A 21157-nucleotide genomic window follows, 5' to 3' on the forward strand; every position below is an offset into this window, starting at 1 on the left:
GTTTGTTCAGAACTTATCCTCTTCCTAAACCAGGAATAATTATAATGACTTTTCACATGAGTGAATTTAGAACTTTCAGAAGAGGGCCCTGGTACTCAGCACAGTGCTTTGCATAAAAAAGGTCCTCCGTGACATAGAGTGTTAGGCCTAGGAGGGCCTTGGAGAGCATCTAGGCCAGCAGGTCTCAATGTTCATTGAATATGTATAGAATCCCTGGGGTGCTTTAAAAAAATAAATAAAATGCTGGGCTCCCACCTCCAGAGATTCTGATCTAATTGGTCAGGGGTGGAGCCCAAGTATCTGTGTTTTTTAAAAACTCCCCAGATGATTCTATTGGGCGGCCAGGGTTGAGAAGCACTAGTCTGGTCCAGTACTTCACTTTCCAGAGTAGAAACTTAAGTAGAGAGAGCAGGTTACCCAGACAGCAGATAACTGGTAGCAGAGAAAGGGCCAGAGAAGGTATCCTGACTCATTTGTTAAATGAGCAAACAAAAGATTGATCCTCTTTTGGAGGCGTCTTTATCTGCAGAGACCTCACCCCCTCCTCCTCCCACCCCCACATTTTCACATTATTTCCATCAGAGGCCAGGCAGCCTGGCTGCTCCTCCTGGCCTCCCCTCCTGAACGCCTCAGGCCTCACAGAGGGTGAACACCCAATTCTGACATCGTTTCATGGGTCTAGATCCTCCAGGAGTTAACAGGGCAGCTGTTGCATGTTGGTCTATGGGTGTCAGTGTGTGCCCCAGAGCAGGGGTACAGGGGTTGTGTGTGCAAATGTGCACGTGCACATAGATGCACATTGACGTAGAAGCCTGTGCGGAGGATCCTCCTGCGGATGAGCACTTGTCCTTCCCAGCACGTTTGCACTTGCATGTGTACATATGAAGAGCCACATGTGGGATGGCATGCATGTTCATGCCAGCACCGCCTATGAGGCAGGGTGGGTGTGCAAGAATATATGTACAAATGTCCCGAAGATTCTACGATGCGGATCTGTGTGTCTGTAATTACATACAGAGGCATGACGCAGGATCTACCTTCACAGAATCTACACTTACATTTACCAGTGGAGACGATACACGCAGCGCTGGCCGGCCGTGTGAACGTGTGTGACCGGCAGTCTGCGCGCGCAGTGGGCAAGTGCATGTGCAGAGAGAAAAGGTTTCTGCTGTTTCCATCACGTTTCTCCTAAGGAATCATTGGGAAATACATGTGTTGGAAAACTGCATCGTTCATGGTTAAATATATCGCAGCATACACAAATGAAACATGATTATTATGCCAACTGAGATGCTACACATTAACGTTGTTTATCATTGATAGAATTAAATAACCCATGCACGGCCCTGGTAGCATTTCTTACAATTTTATTTAACACTGTTTTGGCCAAGCAGCATTTGGCAAACGCCACATATACGCTGTAGATTACCGTGACAGATGCATCCTTTATAAGATATAATACACAACACATGAGAAGTATTAACAGAGGGGTGTTAAAAATTCCAACTGTCCCCATCTTTCTTTAGGTTCAACTCATTCCCCTTCCTTCCCCAGATCTGATTAAAACCCATCCCTTCACACTTCCCTAGGAGGTCCCTGCATTTGTATTTGAGAGATAAAATGGAGGGTGAGGATTTGGGGTGGGGAAGAGATAACACTCTAAGACCTGGTCTCTGGAATGTTTCTGCTCCTCCCCAGTCTGTCAGAGGCAGGCCCGAGCCCCAGCATGTGTTAAAGCAAGAAGACCAAAGGAGGCATTTTTATAGGTTCTGCAGACCCTCGGGTTGACTGATGAAGTTATTCATTCAGAATGAGTAAAAAGAGCAATGAACTTATCAAATTAGTAGTAAATCCTTCATTAAAAGATTCATAGAAATGGTTCCTTGCATCTCTTTTTTAAGGGGAAACTATCTTTTCTTGAACCCAAATGAGAACAACCTGGCCCATAGTTACAGGCCTGCCAGCTCCCCTTTCAAAATGTGTGCTGGCCAGTGCCTACAAGGAGAGCTAAATTATGAATGGCCAGAGAGACACGAAAATCTCAGCAGCTGGGGAGTCTAGGATCTTCATCTCTATAAGTCCAGACTGGAACAGGAGCAAGAAAAGGGTAGAACCACAAATGAGGGCCATGCAAGCTGAAAATGCTCCCTTGCCAGCCACCAGCCAGTCAAAGAGGTTACGTTTACTTCCTGAAGATTATGAATAAATGGCCCTTGTAGGTCTTTTCAAAACTTGGAAAAGACTTCTTAATCTCCCAGAAACCAGGGCCGAAATCCCACATGGAACCTCAAAGCCCTGCTTGGGTCTGTTTTTACCACCCCTGGGCTTCATTTGTGTGCGGAAGTACCACGATTGAGACGAGGAACTCCCTACACCTGCCTTCCTGCATTCTAAGTTTCTCGGGCTTCTCTCCTACTGAGATGTAAAGACTAAAGATGTCCAAGTACAATTTGAACATTGACTGGATCCACCCCCCGTCCCCAAGTCCTCTGCCACCGGCAATGAAGCAGTCATCAGAACTATCTTTCCAGACAGCCCCAGGCCCCTCTCGGCCAGCAGGGGTATCAGCCAGCCTGCTTGGGGAATAGCTGAATGCCAGCACCAAAAATTGTATTGTATCATCTTCATACCGCTTGAGGCAGGAAGTTGGCTCTCCAGAGCGTGATGCCATGCGCTGTCTCCTGAGTGAATATAGAAAAAAAAAATGTCCTAATGTTTGGATTAGAAGTAAGAATGGTGACAAGCACCCGTCAATGTGTGTGCCTCTCCCCAACACACACGCACTCCCACACACCCACACACGCCCTGCCCTTGCAGACAAATCATGAATCATCTCCGTGGCTGAACATTTTAGCGTTCATAATATTCTCAGAGGCCCAAGGTTTTCAGGCAAATCCCAGGTCTGTGCACAAGGACACTGCATAAATCCCTCCCCTTATGAAAGGCCAGTCTGAGCAGATGGGACCACTCTTAAGTAAACTGCTGAGCCCTCCCTTGTCCATCTCGGGAGGAGCAGCAGGGGGTCAGTCCTACCAGCCAGGAGAGCAGAGAGCAGCAAAAGCTGCTAATTCTGAGGCTATGTTCACATCCCCAACTTATCTCTCTGAGGGAGGTGTTCGTTTGACCACACAATCCTCCCTCCCCTCCCCCAAGGGGAAATCAGATCTTGAAGTTAGATTGGAGGAGGCCACAGCAGACCAAGTGGTGGCCAGAGTTGGGAAAGCAAATATGAGCCCTGGAGAGCCGCAGGGCCGGGAGGAGGTGAGAAGCCAGAGGGCCCTTCAAACCCAATTTCTTTCCATGCTGAGTCTGGGGAAATAACATCACAAGAGTTCCACTCTCTGATAACCTGTGTCATTAATATTCATTTTAAAATATTTTTTAAAAAGAAGAAGGAAGGGCAAGACAATTAAACACTTGGTAGAGTTTGAGGTTTCCTCCATTCTCTTCTGTGTCTGGCCCCCCACCTGCAGCCTAAGCCAAATATATACACTGTGCTGTCTACCACCCCGGCCCCTACTCATCTCCCCAGGTGTGCCAGGAAGACATAAGGCAGGTGGATGCAGTGAGAGACAGACCCGGGCACCCCAGGTGCTCACAAGGAAATGCACAGACTGTGAAATTACACCAGGGCTGGACAACTTACCACCACACTGGAACCCTTGGGGTACTGAAATAATTAACTTGCTAATCAGCTACACCTTGCTTTTTTCCTTTCTTTCTGGGGAAAAAAAAAAAACGATTGCAAATCGCTTTCACATCAGGTTCCTATGTCAGTCACTTGGAGACAAGTGATGCTCTGAAAGAAATACACTTGTGCCTCCATGGAGACTGAAATGGATCAGACCAAGTTAGGCCTCCTCCTCTTCCCCACCCCTTCCTACCAGGCCTGGGGGCCACACAGAGACAGAATGTTTCTGGAGATGCAGGGTTTTTTATGTCCACGCCACAGAGCTTTTCCATCTCCGCTAAGCTTTCTCGCTTTTGGTCCTCTTTAGCCTGCTTGCCGGCGCTAAACAGCCAAGATCCATGTGGAGAAAAGAGGATTGATTAGAATCGTAATAATAATCCCCTCGGCATTCGTCTGGCTTTAACGTTCACAAAGTGTTTTCACACATTATCTCATTCGGTCAGAGGGGGTTGGAGCTGGAAGGGACGTTAGCAACCACTTAGTCCCATCGCCTGCATTACAGATGGGGAAACTGAGGCCCAGAAAGGTTACATGTCTTCCCCAAAGACCACCGCTAAGGACAGGGTGCTGTGGGGGCCCAGGTCCCCACGTTCATTGTCTAGAGATCCCCTGTGTCACTTCTGATCCTCTGAAAAGAGGGAAAGAGCATGGTCAGCTTTTTGCTCCACAGTGGATATGTAAATCCAGAAATCAAAAAAAATTAAATATAGGACATTATTAGGACACATACAGGCAAGCCTTGTAGGAAATGATTTCGAGGGTGGTTGGGAGTAGGAGACGCTGGTCTCAGTTCTGAACGCAACGTGTTAATTAACATACTTCCCTCTCCTCCTCCTCTGTCTCTTTGTCCCCTCACCTCCCGCTTCTCTCCAAGTTTAAAAATGTGACCATTATGTAGTTTGAGACCTAAGGTTTAATTTGGCCACAGGCCCTGGAGGAGAGGACGCACTTTTCTTGGATTCAAATCGGGCACCTAACCCCTGCCCCCCAGGATTCCCAGCATGATGGGCTCATGTGTGCATGTGTGTGTCCACTTGAGACATTGCATTTAACGGTGAAAAACAGGCATCTGATCCTTTCACAGATCAGATGATTTGCAAATTAATAGCTCTCCCCCCCCACACACGCCCCCTGAAGAGGTAAAAAAAAAAAAAAGAAAAAAAGATTTCTGATGGAGATGGGGAAGGCGGAAAAATATAAAATGGGGAAAGAAGTGAAATGACACTGTATTCTGTAGAAAAATACTTCCCTGTGAGTGGTGCGCGTGTGTTTGGTCACGAATGTCTGCATTTCCACAGGGCCGCCTTGCCCCGGTTGCCCGAGCCTGTTGGAAGGTAAGCGGTTCCTTTGTGTGTTCGTTCATTACTAAGCCCAACTCTTTTCCCTCTAAAACTCCTTCTTCTCCCTGTTGAGCTGACCATGCTTCTGGATTTATGAAGAGAGATGTTTTAGCAGAAATCCCCTAGAGTGTCCCATCAGCCCTAAATCCCAGGCCCACTCACCCCCCCCAAGACCCCATGACACACAGCATGCCAACACGGCTTCCTCTTGCCTATGCATTAGCCATCCATTGTGGCAACCTGACATCTCTCACACATAAAACCGTAAGAGAGAAATAAAATATCTGTCTCTTGGCGAAAATAAAGCTTTGCCTCCCTCCTGATGTATAGGATATAAAATAAAGCCTCGGCTCCAATAGTGGCTTTTCCTTATGCCGGAGTTGCCTTTGCACACACAGAGACAATGAAGACGGATGGTCTGGGACGAGGCCCAGCCTCCTGGGGCCGCCTTCACCCTTTTTTTATTATCGTCAATCCCACCCTCCCGGCCTTTTCCTTTCTTCTTCACTTTCTTTCCTTTCTGGTTTGGATTTGCCTTTTATATGCCCTTCTCTTTCTTTCCTCTGGAACTTTATTCCTCTTGCTCACTTTCTTTCTGAAGCATGACAGAGACAAGGCGAGAAGAGCCAAGTTTCTTGCCTTCTCAAACATGCCTGCCATCTCTCCCCGCCTCTCCCTTCTCCAGACCCCCAACTCTCCCTGGACTGCCAGCCCCTAAGACGAATTTTGCTGTTACTGCTTGAGGATTTGCTTTGGTCAAATGTACAAATGCTCCCAAGGGACAATTAAGAATGTATTTAGTGGGGTGGGGGGTGGCTTTTTTTTCTGGAGAACTGCCCTTTCTCCCTCCTTCCTCTCTCTAGACCCAGGGAGGGGGGTGGTTTATGGATCTCAACAATTATTTATGTAGCCTCTGGGGAGGCCAACAGAGCAAACATGCACCTCCAGGGATGAAAGTTGACATTCACCTCCCAAGCCTCAATGCTGCATCATAGACAGCCTGCAGGCCGTGGGCCCCTTCCGGCCAAGTCCAACGTTCTCCTGCCTCTTTCCACAGTCCTGAAAACTGAGGATGCTGTGAGATAGCTCGAACTGTCTCCCTGAGTCACACAGTCACAGAAACATGGTCATTTTCCTGTCCTCCGCCACAGTGCATGTGCCTCCCTCTTTTCTTCTCTCTCCCCAGAGGCCTCTCACACTTGCCAGGTGTACATCGCTCTCCATTCTGCTTCCGCGTCTCCCATTCCTGTCTGGGTGGGTTTGTTCCTAGAAGCCTCTTCCCATCCTTGCCCTGACCTCATCCCTCCTGCTGCTCTCCCAAGCCATTCAAGGCTGCTCCCCAAGCCATTCAAAACCTCATCTGCTCTGTTCAGGGCTGCAGGACACGTCCCAGGTCCTGGGGAAACTAAGTAGCGACCTAAAGAAGAGGAGCAGGGTCGGGGCTCCTGGGGGAACAACAGTGGAGGGGGAGATTTAGTGTTGCCTGGAGGTAGGAAATGTCCAGCAGAGGGGCAGTGGGTGGCTTTCAGCCTCTGAGATTGATGAAGGGCCTCCGTGTGTGTGTGTGTGTGTGTGTGTGTGTGTGTGTGTGTGTAGGGCTCCTGGTCACCCCCAATCTCAGATCTTTATTAATGCAAACGTGGAGGGGCTGGTGAGGTGGCAACATCTATTGAACTCTGCCCCGCAAAAGAAGGGAGAGAGTTTTAGAGCGGCCAGGTCCTGAAAGAACTCAATCCCAGTCCCAAAGGTTGTTAGCTTTGGGGGTCTCTCCCCCTCTGTCTCTCTTTCCACGTGATATCTCTCCAGATATCGGCAATGACCACCGCCATTAGGTAAGGGGAGAGAGTCAATTAGTGGGAGGATTAATTACTCGGAGGCACGAGCCCCGTTTGTCTTCCTTACGGGTGTGAGTGTGTGTTCAGACAGAGGAACACGGGCACGCACCCAAATACACATTGTTGTCACGCCGTCTTAGACGTTTTATTTATTTGTTGGATTCCTGCCCAGAGCCGCTCACACGCTTTTCCACGGGCGCTGAGTCTCCCACCAAACACGCCGCCTCCTTTTCTCCCGCCTGAGAACGCGCCTGTCACACACCCGCACACCCGCCTGCAGGGTCCTCGGCTCCGCGCCTTTCCTCGCCGCCTTTTCATTTTTTTAACCGCTGGGTGTCTTTCCGGGTCTTTTCCCCCTTTCTTTTCCCCCAGCACGTCTTTGCTCCTTTTATCGCGGCTTACTTCTCCACGTTCCTCTCTCTTTTCTCCGGTTTTCTGCCTGATACTCCTGTCCCGTCCCTCTCCCCTCACTTCCCTCCCTCTCTCCCGCCTCCTCCAGTCCCCCCTCTCCCTTCCCCTTCCCGGGCGGCCCGCGCCCTGCCTCTGCTCCGCAGCACTGACTTGCATCCGAGATCACCGCGCTCGACCTGCTCCCCTCTCCACGCCAGGACCACTCCAGCCCCCGTGGGAAGCCGGGGTTGTTTACCCAGCCCGAGCGCGCACCGTGACGCCTCGGCCGGACACTGCCCTTTCCCGGCCTCTGGGAACCACCCCCTCAGAAAACGGGGCTGAAGCACAGTGATAAGCCCCCCTCTCTCCCCCCCCCCCAAAACAACTTCTCTCCTTCAGTAATGTCCTGACCTGCGGATCTCGAGAAAACCACCTGACCCTAGTTTATTTCCCGGGTAAAAGGGGATAAGAGCGATCTCTTGCTGTGTGGTCCAGGGGACACAGTGCTATAAACTGTAAAGTGCCGCGCACAAGTAGGTCATCTCCAAGAGAGTGATGGAATGAGATTAAGGCAACCTGATGCCGGAGGCAATGAGAGAGGGAGAGGGGGGAATGGGACAGGTAGGACCAGATCCGCGGGTGTCAGGCCAGTGTCCTGCCTCGCATCTTCAGCGGAGTTTGCGTGGCCTCTGGGACCCGCAGGGTCCAGGACTCGTTCTGCTTTCTTCCTCCTCTCTTTTCCTGGCCCTGCGTGGCTGGTTGCGCCCCATTCCCGTGGCTAGAGTCCACTCCGCCCCAGGCGCCCCCTTTCTCGGATCCACCGCCCGCTTCTGGGGCTCGTGGGCTGGGTAGGAGCGAAGGGGGCGCGGTGGGGGATGCGGCCAGGAGCGGTGGCCGCTCTTGGGACATCAACAGCAGCGACCCGCCGGGCCCCCGACCTGCTGGGGTCTCAGGAGAAGGAAGCGAAGTGCAGCTGGGAACCCAGGAGGCAGACGTAAGAAAGGGGGTGCTGGAGAGGGCCCCTTCAGCCCCCCAAACTGCAGGGCGGCTGAGGAGGGCTGGCAGAACCTCTCCACCCCCAGTTTGCGGGCAAGTTCCCTCCTCTGGGGCTGATCCCCTGGGCCCTGCGCCGAACAGACACCGATCATGTGAAAGTCATTTTCTGGGTCTTCTGGGACCTTCTCCAGGAGTGTCTGGGGGTGAGGTGGGGAGGATTCTGCAGGTACTGAGGACCCTCAGGCGTCCCCGTCCAGAATTTACGGGACCTGGAGCGGCTCGCGCAGAGGGCGTGGGGTAGGGCAGCGCGTGTGCGCTTCAGTCGGCAGGCGGTGGTTGGCGGCGAGGGTGAGGAGGGAAGGTAGGTTCTCTTCGCCGAGCCGACCTTCGTTTAAATGCAGAGCTGAGCTGAGGGGACCGGAGACGGCGAATTTGTAAAACTCGGTCAGTATTCTCTCCTCTGTGACCAGTTACATTTGAAAATGAAGACTCAGTGGAAACAAACAAAACATTAATCTAGTGCGCTGTCCCCATGGACGCGTTGTATCTGGACTTTAAACCTAGAATCAGGAGCCGGGAGGCGCTCCTGGGGTTGTGCTCTGTGACCGCCTGGTAGACGCTGGGGTTGGTTCCCGCGGACCTGTTTGCTGAGCCGTCTGGACACCGAGACGAGCACGAGGTCCCAGAGCCCGGATCCTGTCCTCACCCTCAATTCCTCTACCGCGCTTGGCCCTCCGCTGGGAGGGGTTCTCTTTCCCCCCAAAGTCGCAAGGTCTCTGCACCCCCAAACGGGTGCAGCAACGTCCTCTTGCCCACCCAAACTGAGGTGGCAGGCGTTGGGTTCAGTAGGGGCTGGCAGCCGGGTCCAGCTGTCACCCCATGGGCTCCCCTAACGACAATCCCCCACCCCCACCCCCGAGGTCCTTCTGCTTTGCATATGAAGAAGCCCAGCCGGGGCGGGGCGAGGGCAAGCCACTGGGGACCCGGTCCGCTATAGATGCCTGAAAGGGGCGGTTGGGTCTAGGGCGCTGGCGGCAAGAACCGAGACAGCTGGGGAAGGGAGGGGCATGGGGACCTCTGGACTGGACCAGCCCCTCCCCGAGACCTCACTCGGCACAGCGGGCTGAGGAAGCGCCTCGGGTCCCGCTGGAGGAGGCGGGGACCCCGCGCTTCGCAGCTCAAGTGTCTCCCTGGATCCTGCAGTACCGGGTACCGGTCGGCTTGTTGCTGCAAGTGTGGGGTCCACAAGAGGAGCTCAAAGCCAAGTCTAAGCCTGCGAGGCCGGCTTGCCAAGTTGGAGAACCGCCCTCCCATCCCCATCCCCGCCCTGAGCCCCAGTCTGGGAGAGACCTGGGAGGGGGCTGATGCGAGAGGTTACCAGGCCCAACCCAGCCCTTCCCGCAGCTGGGAGCCCGAGCCCAGGTGTGTGTGTGTGTGTGTGTGTGTGTGTGTGTGTGTGTGCGCGTGCGCGCGCGAAGGGGGTGCGGTGAAGGCTTTAGGGACTTCGCACCTACAGGTCAGGATGGGCGGAGCACCAAAGAGGCGCGCGGCGGCACTGGGCTTCGGCTTCCAATGAAAAGGAAAAGGTGGCGTGGGCCGCAAGGCCGGGGCGGTCGGGAGGGCCTAGGGTTGCTGGGCTGTGCGAGTGTAGACTTGGAGGCAGAAAACGGGCCGTGGCAGAAGCCTTAAACTCCAGTTCTGCTAAGGCTCAAACCCAATTCGCTAGCAGTTTGCCGGTTCGTCCGAAGAGGGTATTTCATTGGCAGGGCTGGATTCCCCGCTCAGCCAGGCGCAGGGCTGTTGGGCTCCAGAGCGCATTTTCCCCAAGTTAGCCCGGAATCCTGTGTGGGATGTCAGAGCCCTGCACCGCGAGTGGGGTCAAAAGGCCAACCCCAAAATACCAGTTAGACCTGGCTAGCTGCCTGTCCTTACTTCCTTCCTCGCTAGGGCCAAATGCTCTTTCCTAGCATCCCCTCTCAAAACCCCCTCAAAACAAAACAAAAAACTGGAAGCATAATAGCAGGACTCCGTAGCCGTGCCGCCTTCAAACTTTACTTCGGAAAAACTCCAGTTAAGCATAGAAATGGTGCTGTCGAAACGGAATTTGGTATTTGACTGTCCTGTGCCAGGGAACCAGACTGACTCTTCGAGGCTAAGGCTTTCAGGACTCCGAAGCGACCACCACGTCCGCGATAATCCGCGCCCGTGGGCAGTGGTCTCGAGTTTACACTCTGAACGCTATTGGGGAGGGATGAGAGTGGACTCCAGAGGGTATGCAGGGTCGGCGGTGCGTCGCGGAGTTGGCGTCAGCCCGAAGCCTGGAAAAGGGGAGGACGGGAAGCCATACTCACTCTGCCCTTGCGCTCACACCCCAATCCCTGTTAGCTCTTTGTGGTGCCCCAGGGACGTCCCCCTTCCCACCTACACCCCCCCCCCCACCACACACACGACGCTGTAGCCCCGCTGCTTCCCGCATGGTCGCTTGTTTTCGCCTGTAAAAGGTTTCTTCGGATCACAGTTTTGTCACAACTTCTCACCCGGGTTTTTGCAACTCCTCACCGAGGCGTTTCCCCACCCACTCTTTTCCCCTCCGGGGTGCCGAGCCTCTGGTCTTCCCCGCCCCCACCAGGAAACCGCCGGAATCAACTTTACAAGACTGCGCGGCGGGAAACAGACAACCAGATCTCCCGGGGCCCGGGGCCCGGGGCCCGGTGGACTTTGAATGGATTGGGGGAGGAGGAAACAGGAGGAAGGACTCGCGGAGGCAGATTCTGCTGCCAAGGGCCCTTCCTCCACTACTCCCCCAAAGACGCGAGCTGTGCCCGGGCCAAACTTCCAGGCCAAGAATGCCTGCGGAGGGGGGAGGGGGGCCAACACCCAATGAATTGCAAAGCCACATAGTACGTTAGGGCCGCTGGGGCTCCCAGACCCAGGTGCACCCCAACCTTCAACAAGGTTTGATCTTGGATTACTCCCACCCTTCGGCAGAACTCTGCCCTCCCCTTTGCTTATTCCCGCGTTCCCACCGAAACCGAGACCTTACCGGAGCAGGAGGGGGCCTGGGCATCTTGTAGCCCGCCGCCTAGACAGCGCGGGCCCGCGGATGCAGCCGCCACTGATTCTCTAAACGCGGTCTCTCCGCACTCTCCCCGGCCTGGGGATGCAGAATGGTTTACAGAGGGACCGCGAGCCGCTGATTGGTCGCAGGCCGCCGTGACGTCGGCGGGCGCTGCATTAAGGCGAGGGGGCTTCTTCAGCTCAGCCAACAGCCAGAAGCAGTGACCGAGCCGCCGGAGCTGGGGAGAGACGCGCGGAGGCGGCGGACCGGGCCAGGAAACCAGGGATAGAGGGACGCTTGTCCAGGGAGAGCCAGCAACGAACCGCGGCCCGAGCGGCGACAGCGGCAGCTCGTGCCGAGCTGTTTCCGCCGCGCAGAACTGTAGCCGCTGCACCAGGACGTTTTAAAAAGCTCTCCAAGCTACTCCCCCTCCTCTCGACTCCTCCCGCTGCAAAAGAAAAAAAAAAAAAAAAGGAAGGAAAGAGGCTAGAAAGGAAACCCAGATTTGCCACGAGAACGAAAAGAGAGGGGAAAAGAAAACGAAAAGAAAGTCGAGCGACTGTGGGGTTGGACACAGGCAGCCGGAGCGTGGGCCAGCGATGCGGGGCTGCGCGCCCAGGCGGCCGCGAATTGTGACTGGAGCCACGAGGCACGGCCAGGCGCGGTGAGGACCCAGCCCGTTTCACCTCCCCGAAGGAGTCCAGGCGCAGGGAGGGCGGTTCCGAGAACACGGAGGCCGCCAGGCAGGCCCGGGCCGAGGTGACGCGGCTGGGGCGGTGGGACGCGGTCGAGCGCGCCTGGCTGCGTCCTCCCGGAGTTGTCCCTCTCCGCCTCGATTGACACAAACACTTCTCCAAAAGCGGAGAAACCTAGGCAACAACAACAGTCAACAACGAGATCTTCCTCCTGCCCTCCCCTCCCTCCCTCCCCCCTCGGTGTGACCCCCGCCCCCTCTCGCGGCCCACCGTGGGCGCCCAGCGCTTCCCGACCCGCTGTGCGATGCCGGCAGTTTAGGATCCAAAGCTTCTCTACTCGTTTTGTTCCCTTTTATAAAAAGAGGAGAGGAAATCCCGGCGGCGGGCAGCCGGGCACACACACCCACCCTCATACTCCGACAAAAGCAGATGCACTTTGACTTCTGACAGCTCTACCTCAAGCCCGAGAGAACTCAGCGGCGCTTTCCCTGCAAACAGAACTCGCCGCGTCGTCCTCTTCGTTCCCGGCCTCCGTTTTATTTATTTATTTCCGTTACCGTCACCGCTCTCGGTGACCTTCACTCCTCCGCGAGTTCTGGGCAGAAGAGTCGCTTTCGCGTCCGCCTGAGACTTTATCCCTCGCCCCAGGAGCTGCGGCGGCGCTGCTGTGCCACGGGGCTCGGGGACTCCCGGGCTGCGCACCACCGAGGCGCTTCCAACCCCTATTTGCCTCGCGTTTCCCCCTCTTTTGATTTGCTGGTGCGGGTTTTGGCTTGCACCGCCGAGTGTGTATCCTCTTTTTGGAGGGGCTGGGGAGCTCGTTTCTTTCGTCTTTGGGAGTCATCCTCTCAGCTCTACCTGCTCTCCTCTTTCCGGGCCTCACCCGACCAAACCAAAGACCATGGTGCACTGTGCCGGCTGCAAAAGGCCCATCCTGGACCGCTTCCTCTTAAACGTGCTGGACAGGGCCTGGCACGTCAAGTGCGTCCAGTGCTGTGAATGTAAATGCAACCTGACCGAGAAGTGCTTCTCCCGGGAAGGCAAGCTCTACTGCAAGAACGACTTCTTCCGGTGAGTACTTCCCTCGCGAGCCTCTGCTGCTCTCTCCCCGCGGGCCCTTCTCCGGCCAGCCGCGGATCAGAGGTCAGCGTGACCGCGCTAGGAGCTGCGTTTGGAGAGGGCAGCCAAGTCCCGCAGGCACCCACCTCTTCGCCAGCTGGCCGCTGGGCGCCCGGGACGTGGCCCTGCTTGCATCCTGGAAATTGTGGGTCTTGGCTTAGCTGCACGTGCCTGGGAAGAAAGAGCCTGAGCCCACCTCGGCCCAGAAGCCCCTCCAAGCTTGGGAGAAGGCAGTATGGCCTCGAGCTTTGTAGCCCTGGCTGCTCTCTTTCCCAGTACGCGGAGCTCTCCAACAACTGCATTCTCCCTGCCTCCTGGGCTGCTTGCCCTCCAGGCTGAGCTTTGAAGCCCGGACTAGCTCCAGGACACGTACTTTTCCGTGTCCTAGAGGTCTTGGCGGGAACCGCCAGGTTTTTGCATGGGGTGCCTGAGTCGCTCGCCTTGGCAGCTGCAGGAAATAGCCCCTATCCTGCACATCCCTGGGCATCTCCGAAACCTCAAGCACCGGCCTAGGGCGAACTGCCTCACCGCGACTGTGCTGCAGCCTCCGCGAAGATCTTTTCCCCTGCTTCCCCGGGCTAGGGGTTGGCGGGAGGTTTGGTCCCGACCCTAGGCAGACCTCGGCTCTGAGGCCCGGGCTCCACTCCGAATTCCCCCAAGCACTACTCGCTACCCTCAGCCGCCTTCTTGCAGAAACCCGGGGCAAAAGCGGAGATTTCTCCCGACGTCCCTCCTTCGTTTAACATTTTAATTGTATTCTCTTAAACTCACTGTTTTGTCACCAAATCTACACAAACACACAAGTCAACAGAGAACAGGAGGAAATGAGAATTGTAATTTTCCTGGGGTGCTTGAAATCTCCCAGTTTACTCGGCTGACTTGGTCTCTGTTTTCTTCGGAGTCTGTAGTGACAGATCAAACTGGGAGAGGAGGTGAGAGTTCAAAGCCACCTGTCCCAGGACGCGTGGCTCTGGCTGAGGCAGACCGCGAGGTAAAGCGCTGTGCAGACTGGTATTGCCAGGAGGAAGCGCAGGCCGAGCCTCTGAGCCTTGGCGGGCGTGCCCAGTTTCCCTGGTACCGGCTGGAACCCAGCCGAGGAGCTGCGAACGGTGCCGGTTGCCAGTGGGCCCCAGAGGCCTGGCCCCCGCAAAGGGCCGCCCTGCACCTAAAGCCAAGTCACAGCTCGAGCTTGCGCCAACCTACCCCGCTTTGGGCTTGGACGCGATGGCGGTCCAGCTGCGGCCGTCTGGGCTCTCCACGCCCGTTTGTTCACCCGCGGCGGGACTGGATCTTGCCAACCCCTCCGCCTGTGCGCGGGTCCTTAGACGGTGAAAGAGAATCAACTCTAGGAGAGGAAAACGGCGCTCCGGAGGCGTTTATATGCAGCTCGGATTAGAATTTGACTGTTTTCTGAATCTAATCGGAAAATAAGTGCCTCCTTCCCTCTTCCCTTCCCTACCTTGCCGCCTTCTTCGGCAGCGCTTTTTTTCCTCTGGGACGACCCTGGGCATGAAGCTAGGGGTGGGAGCAGCTTGGGCCCCTCGCTTTCTCAGTCTAGCCGTGGGCATCTCCTCTCCGGCTATATTCATGGTGCCCCGCTCTCTCTCTCTCTCTTTCTGCCTTCTTGCCTGCTTGATCGGGATTTTGCTTTTCTTAATTTTTAGCTGACTCTCTTCTTTTTATCCTTCCTCTTCACCTTCCTTCACTCTCTACTTACTTCTTTCTCCATGCCTTTCTCCCTGTCTCTATGTCCCCTGCCCCTAACCAACCTTCCACGACCCCCGCTCCCCGCAGGTGTTTCGGTACCAAATGCGCCGGCTGCGCGCAGGGCATCTCCCCTAGCGACCTGGTGCGGAGAGCGCGGAGCAAAGTGTTTCACCTGAACTGCTTCACCTGCATGATGTGTAACAAGCAGCTCTCCACCGGAGAGGAGCTGTACATCATCGATGAGAACAAGTTTGTCTGCAAAGAGGATTACCTAAGCAACAGCAGTGTCACCAAAGAGAACAGCCTCCACTCGGGTGAGGCCCCAGTTGGGCAGGTCCTGGGGGAGGAAGGCCCACCAAGGCCGCTGCTCACCTGTCCCTTCCTTCTCCCCAGCCACCACGGGCAGTGACCCCAGTTTGTCTCCGGACTCCCAAGATCCGTCGCAGGACGACGCCAAGGACTCGGAGAGCGCCAACGTATCTGACAAGGAAGGGGGCAGCAACGAGAATGACGACCAGAACCTGGGCGCCAAGCGGCGGGGGCCACGCACCACCATTAAAGCCAAGCAGCTGGAGACGCTGAAGGCTGCCTTCGCCGCGACGCCCAAGCCCACGCGCCACATCCGCGAGCAGCTGGCTCAGGAGACTGGCCTCAACATGCGCGTCATTCAGGTCAGGGCCCCAGAGTGCCACTCAGTTCCCTGGAGACCCACATGGCTCCTCCAGGCCAGCTTCCAGGAGCTGAACAAGTTCTTGGAGGCTGGCGGAGGGGCAGAGAGGAAGCCCAGACACACCCCTAACCCTTGCGACTTTTGATGTGTCGGCCTGACGCTTAGAAGTACTGGAAATCCCTAGGTCTCCTCCTCTTCCTGGTCCAACGCAAGTGATAGTGGTGGCGGAGGGGGAGAGAAAGGGAGCTCAGCAGGAGGCTGGAGGAAGGGACATTGTTGGAACCACGGTGAGAGTTGGGACCCTTTTTTCTGCACCACCTTACCCCTGTTCCAAAGGAGCCCAGAGGTGGCTGTGCATGTCGGACTTAACTGGTTCCTCTGGCTCCTGCACAAGGAGATCTCCCTCTGCGTCCCCAAACCCAACTTTGTGGGTCTGTTGCCCCAGTTAGGCAGGTCCCAAAACAGAGACTTCTCCTCTGAAAAGAGGTGGAGCTCCTGGTTTGAAGTCGAGGCGGTCCCAAGTGGGATGGGGAGAGGAGGTGGCCATCTGGGTGTCTGTGCTGGTGTTGTAAGGATCTGAGACCGCATGTGATTCTGGTCAATTCTCGGGCCCAAGTGTCGGTGTCCGGTTCACCGTGCCTGGATGCTCTGTGTGGGTGGATGTGCCTGGGAGGCTGAGTGTGCATGAGCACACCTGTGCAAGCTGCCCTCTGAGGGAGGCCCTTTGGCCTCTGCGAGATTGTACCAACGTGTGGGCACGTGAATTGGAGGCTGCGTGTCTGTGTCACTGTGAGTGAGAGGCTGTGGATAAGCATCTTTGGCACTGGGAGATTGTGTGGGGGTGTGAAAAGGAGATTGTGCGTTTTGGTATCACTATCGCTGGGAGACTGAATGTCAACAGGAGGCTGTTTAGTTCTCTGCCACTATCACGTTGGGAAGGGAGCTGCCAGCGACCGTGCAAGGAAAACTGTGTGTGTCTGACACTACTTGGGAAGGTTGTGTGTCTATGTGTGTACAGCCCCCGAGAAGCTGTAACTGTGACAGTATGACTGTTAGAAACGGCTCCAACTGCCTCACGTTGGGCAGGGCGGCTTGCCCAGGTCCTCCAGGCGGGAATCCTATTCACCATTGGCTCAGGGGCTGCCCTGCGCGGTCCTACTCAGAGGACCCCCCTCACCATCACCATCATACACAACACACGCGCGCTCGCGCACACACGGAGCCCTGAGAGCTAGGCGGTGGGCCGGTGACAGACCGGCCGGGTGGGACACCCGAAGTGGGGAGTGGGGACTTCGTGGCTTCACCCCGCGGCGTGTATGCTTCAGGTCTGGTTCCAGAACCGACGCTCCAAGGAACGGAGGATGAAGCAGCTGAGCGCGCTGGGCGCCCGGCGTCACGCCTTCTTCCGCAGTCCGCGCCGGATGCGGCCGCTCGTGGACCGCCTGGAGCCGGGCGAGCTCATTCCCAACGGGCCCTTCTCCTTCTACGGAGGTGAGTGCGCTACCCGTGCAGGGCTCTGCCAAGCCGGTGTTGGCTTCGTTGGAAGCGGGTGGCAGGGTAGAGCTGGGTGAGGCTGGGAAGTAAATCGCGGGAGAGGTAGGGAGACCCAGGGCCGAATTCCCGACCCTGAATGAGGCGCGTGGGCTGGTAGGGAGCATCTCCTGTGTGCGCACCCAGCCTCCTCCCTGCTCCCGGCCCGGTGGGGGAGCCCACGAACCTCGAGTGCCCCGCGTTGCCCTCCGCAGCCGACTGGCGAGCCCGCCTCCCCGGCCTTTCTTACGCACCCCACCCAGGGCCCCGCCTTGACATCCTCCTCCCCGCCGCTCCGCAGATTACCAGAGCGAGTACTACGGGCCCGGGGGCAACTACGACTTCTTCCCGCAAGGCCCCCCGTCCTCGCAGGCTCAGACGCCAGTGGACCTACCCTTCGTGTCTTCGTCCGGGCCGTCTGGGACACCCCTGGGCGGCCTGGAGCACCCTTTGCCTGGCCATCACCCGTCGAGTGAGGCGCAGCGGTTCACCGACATCCTGGCGCACCCCCCTGGGGACTCGCCCAGCCCCGAGCCCAGCCTGCCCGGGCCTCTACACTCAATGTCCGCTGAGGTCTTTGGGCCCAGCCCACCCTTCTCATCGCTGTCGGTCAACGGCGGGGCGAGCTATGGGACCCACCTGTCTCACCCTCCCGAAATGAACGAGGCGGCTGTGTGGTAGCGGGGTCTCGCACAGTCCGCGGAGCTCGTGGTTGTACAGAAACGAACTTTTATTTAAGAAAAATAGAAAAAAAAAACATAAAAAGCAAGCTACACCCCTCACCTTCCTCCAGCCTCGGGGACGATTTTCCATCTGGGGAGACCGGATGGTAAAGGGAGACATGAAATAGGATCCAAACCTGCCTGGAGGGAGGACCGGGATACGAGAGCTGGCTGGCAAGGTGCGGGACGGGGGCTCCCGAAGGGAAATGCAGACCTCTCCCCACCTCCCACCTGGACCCCGCTCCGTGGACCGATACCGCGGGCGGGCGCGTCCAGCCGGCGGGCAGCACAGAAGCAACCGCGGCGGCTGCTGGGGCGCACAGCGCAGTGGTTACGCCCGGAGCCGCGGGGAGGGAGGCTGCGCCTGCAGCAGGATTGGGCGGTGGAGCGTCCCTGGGCGCTCCCAGGCCAGCCGGGAGGGTTCTGGCTCTGGGAGATGTAATAGTGTTGGTCTCAAGAGTTCAGCAACAGCGACAACAAACTCTTATAGCTTCAGAAACACCGACCTGCTGTGCATCAGGTGGGACTATATATATATATTTTTTGTCTCTCTGGGGTTTTTTTTGTTTGTTTGTTTCTTTTTGTTTTTGCCAAAATTGCAAAATTCTAAATGTAAAGCCCTCAGTATCAACTCTTCTACCTTCACAAAACTCGACACACACAGACACACACAGACACACTGGATAAGATGGTCTCCAGCCAGACCTCTCAGTAAAATGACTTGAAAATCAGCTGTACTAAGAAAAGTATTTTACTTTCACACACACACACACACACACACACACACAAAGTTAAAAAAAAGACTAATGAACTAAAAACAGTCAACTGTTTACGTATAATGTTAAATTCAGGAGTTCAGTGTTTTACTAATATATCCTGTTTTGAAACCTCTTGTTCAAAAACAACATGTTTTGAGCAATTAACCAAAATTGTTCATTTTCTTTTCCTGTAGATGTTCTGACAGATTGGCAGGGCTCACAGCTCACTGTGCTAGTATGTGAAAAGGTGTTGTTTACGCGAGGCAAAGAGAAAACACGACATTCGGACACTTGCCAAATGGAACAATTATAGCACAAATACTGTAAAGGTGCCTGGCACCACAACCTGAGAAAGTGTTAAAAACAAAAAGTGTTACAAGGTTTAAGCAAAAACATCTTTGCTAATTTTTAGTCCTGTTGAACATTCATGGAATTGTTAATATGACTACTTATATAGACCCACACAGGTTTTATTTTTGTGTCTTTAAAATAAAAGTCCAAAATATTTAAATTTTATGGTCAAATATGCAGTCAATAGCTGCTACTTTTTTCTTTATATATTAAATTTCTCATATGTCTTTTATTGTTCTGATAAACCTAAGCTTGTGTGACCTCCAGTGCATATTAGACCATTCACTGTATGAAAGAAAACATGTTGAATAAATTTGTGAGTTTTTAATAAAAATAGAAAATCTGATGTTTAGATAATTGGTGTGTTATTTGATGTTTTAAGAACGAGAAGGGAGACAGGATGGAGAGCTGAATGACCCCTGAGAAGCGAGGCAGGACTGGGGTATGTTTTTACCTTGGCTGTGGTTAAACCCCTTTGCTAATGCCCGCCAATCTTTTCTCCATGGCTTCCTGCTGTTATTAACTACAGATTTGCATTCTGTGGATTTAACTGATACAGTTGAAGAGGTGTTTGCTGATAAGTTAATATAGAATTTGAAATAGAAATCAAATCCATGGCTCTAGTCTGTGATTAGGCATGAGATCCCATGCACTCTTTCTCTCCCCCTCTCTGCACAAACAAAACTGGACTTGTGAATGTCAGTTACCTGCAAATACATAGTTAGAGGTGGTCTTTTTCAGTTTCAATTCATTTCCCGTAGATAATCCTGCTTTCTAATTTGGTGGTTTGAAAGATAATGTAAAATGAATGTACGGTACAGCTAGAAATGAAATACTTTAATCCCTTTCACAGAAATGATATGAAATAGTTGTTTTATATTATTTGTTACATTTGGAGTTCCCCAGAAGGAAAACCATTTTGCCTGGTGCAGATACATATTACATTTCCCTGAGAGAGGACTAAAAATAGCCGATATAGAAATCAAATGTCAACTGGCAGTTGCCAATCAGTTCTGAAAAGTAGCTCAGTTCCTTCCAAGCCTTCATTAAACATGGAAGGAATTTAAATATTTTATCTGCTATGAAATACTTGTGTGTGTTTTAATATCAGACACTATTAGATTTCCAGAATTATTTTGCCGTATCACCTACATTTCAGTCTGGATTATTTACTTCCTTATTAAAAAAAAATCAAGGTTTTATACTAAATGGTATGTAATTTCCAGTGTTGTTTTTACATTTTGTTAAGATACAACTAAGTGTATCTTTTCTGACAAGCAGGCTTTAAAATAATCAGTCTTTCACTGCACCCATATGACGGCTTATCCAATGGGGAGGACTATCAGGGAGGAATCTGATAATATTCTTGCAGAAATCCAAATTTATGAAATACAGGGAAGACTTTTGAAACACCTAGTTTCTTTATCTGCTTTGTATGCAATTACTGGATCAGTTTGTTTTTGCCCTTTTAGCATTTGTATTAAATCATAGCCAACTTATTTATTATAACCACCCCCTTTAAAGATGTTCATTTAACTGAACCTATGCTCATTGGGAAGCTGCATTTTCCTATCAAGCCTGCTGAATTATTTAGCAGCTTTACTGTGGAATCGGGTACTTGATAAGAAGCGTTTTAGAGTTGGGCGCTGGGCATGGACTCAATTTTTCTCTCTGACTCCGTGGCAGCAGCTGAGTCTTTCCCCTTGGTGCTGTACCCGGAACTCTAACGAATACCTGAACAGGTGGCAAAGCTTAGCAGTCAGTTTTGGAGCTGCCTGAAAGGAGGAGATCTAGAAATGTCAGGGACAGTTCTCGTTCCCATCCTGCGCTGCCCGCTTCTGGTCCTGAGGTGTAGAAAAGTGCCACACCATCCCCATCAGATGGGGCTGGGAGCACCTGGGAAAGACTCCGGACTAGGCAGTCCCCTTCTGCCCGAGAGGTCAGTCTACTCTCTAGCAGAGCTTGGCAGCCTGGTTTCTCCCTGCAGCCATCTTAAAGCTGCCACCTCTTGTGCCTTTTGCCACCTGCCCTCAGGATGCCAGCAGCAGGAGCCACCATCTGCCCTGGGCAAGGGAGGCAAAACTCACCCATCCAACTTCTCCACGCTGGTGGAGGCTGTGGGAGTCTGGGGGACTACTTTAGGATGAGACGAGGCTTGGGAGGACTATGCATGGAGAGCCAGGACAGGCATTGGCAGGGGCCTGGGAATCTGGAGTTAGATAGTATCTGAGAAAAGAGAAGAGAGGCAGGTAAGACCCTGGTTTCCCTAAATTCTTGAAACTCCTGGTCATGTGA

The 21157-nt window shown here is 53.9% G+C and overlaps 1 protein-coding gene and 1 long non-coding RNA gene across 3 annotated transcripts; one reads left to right on the top strand and one right to left on the bottom strand.

Annotated features, from left to right (window-relative positions):
• Nucleotides 1–1358: 1358 nt before the first annotated feature.
• LOC123477931 (uncharacterized) lies at nucleotides 1359–12531 on the bottom strand. 2 transcript variants are annotated; one of them, XR_006652968.2, is made up of 4 exons: nucleotides 12413–12531; nucleotides 11296–12179; nucleotides 3647–3721; nucleotides 1359–2681 (listed from the first exon to the last, which is right to left on the bottom strand). It is a non-coding gene; the product is annotated as an uncharacterized lncRNA (long non-coding RNA). The 2 variants fall into 2 exon arrangements; XR_006652969.2 differs by lacking the exon at nucleotides 12413–12531 and having other exon boundaries at nucleotides 11296–11758; nucleotides 11997–12134.
• A 20-nt stretch (nucleotides 12532–12551) lies between these two features.
• On the top strand, nucleotides 12552–19214 carry LHX1 (LIM homeobox 1). The gene is made up of 5 exons (XM_024573318.3): nucleotides 12552–13076; nucleotides 14919–15145; nucleotides 15225–15502; nucleotides 16827–16992; nucleotides 17333–19214. The coding sequence occupies exons 1-5, from the start codon at nucleotides 12907–12909 to the stop codon at nucleotides 17710–17712; spliced, it is 1221 nt and encodes a 406-aa protein (XP_024429086.1). The 5' UTR covers nucleotides 12552–12906; the 3' UTR covers nucleotides 17713–19214.
• The last annotated feature ends 1943 nt before the right edge of the window (nucleotides 19215–21157 follow it).

This window comes from Desmodus rotundus, chromosome 9 (genome assembly GCF_022682495.2).
Source record: "Desmodus rotundus isolate HL8 chromosome 9, HLdesRot8A.1, whole genome shotgun sequence".
NCBI classification, from domain to species: domain Eukaryota; kingdom Metazoa; phylum Chordata; class Mammalia; order Chiroptera; family Phyllostomidae; genus Desmodus; species Desmodus rotundus.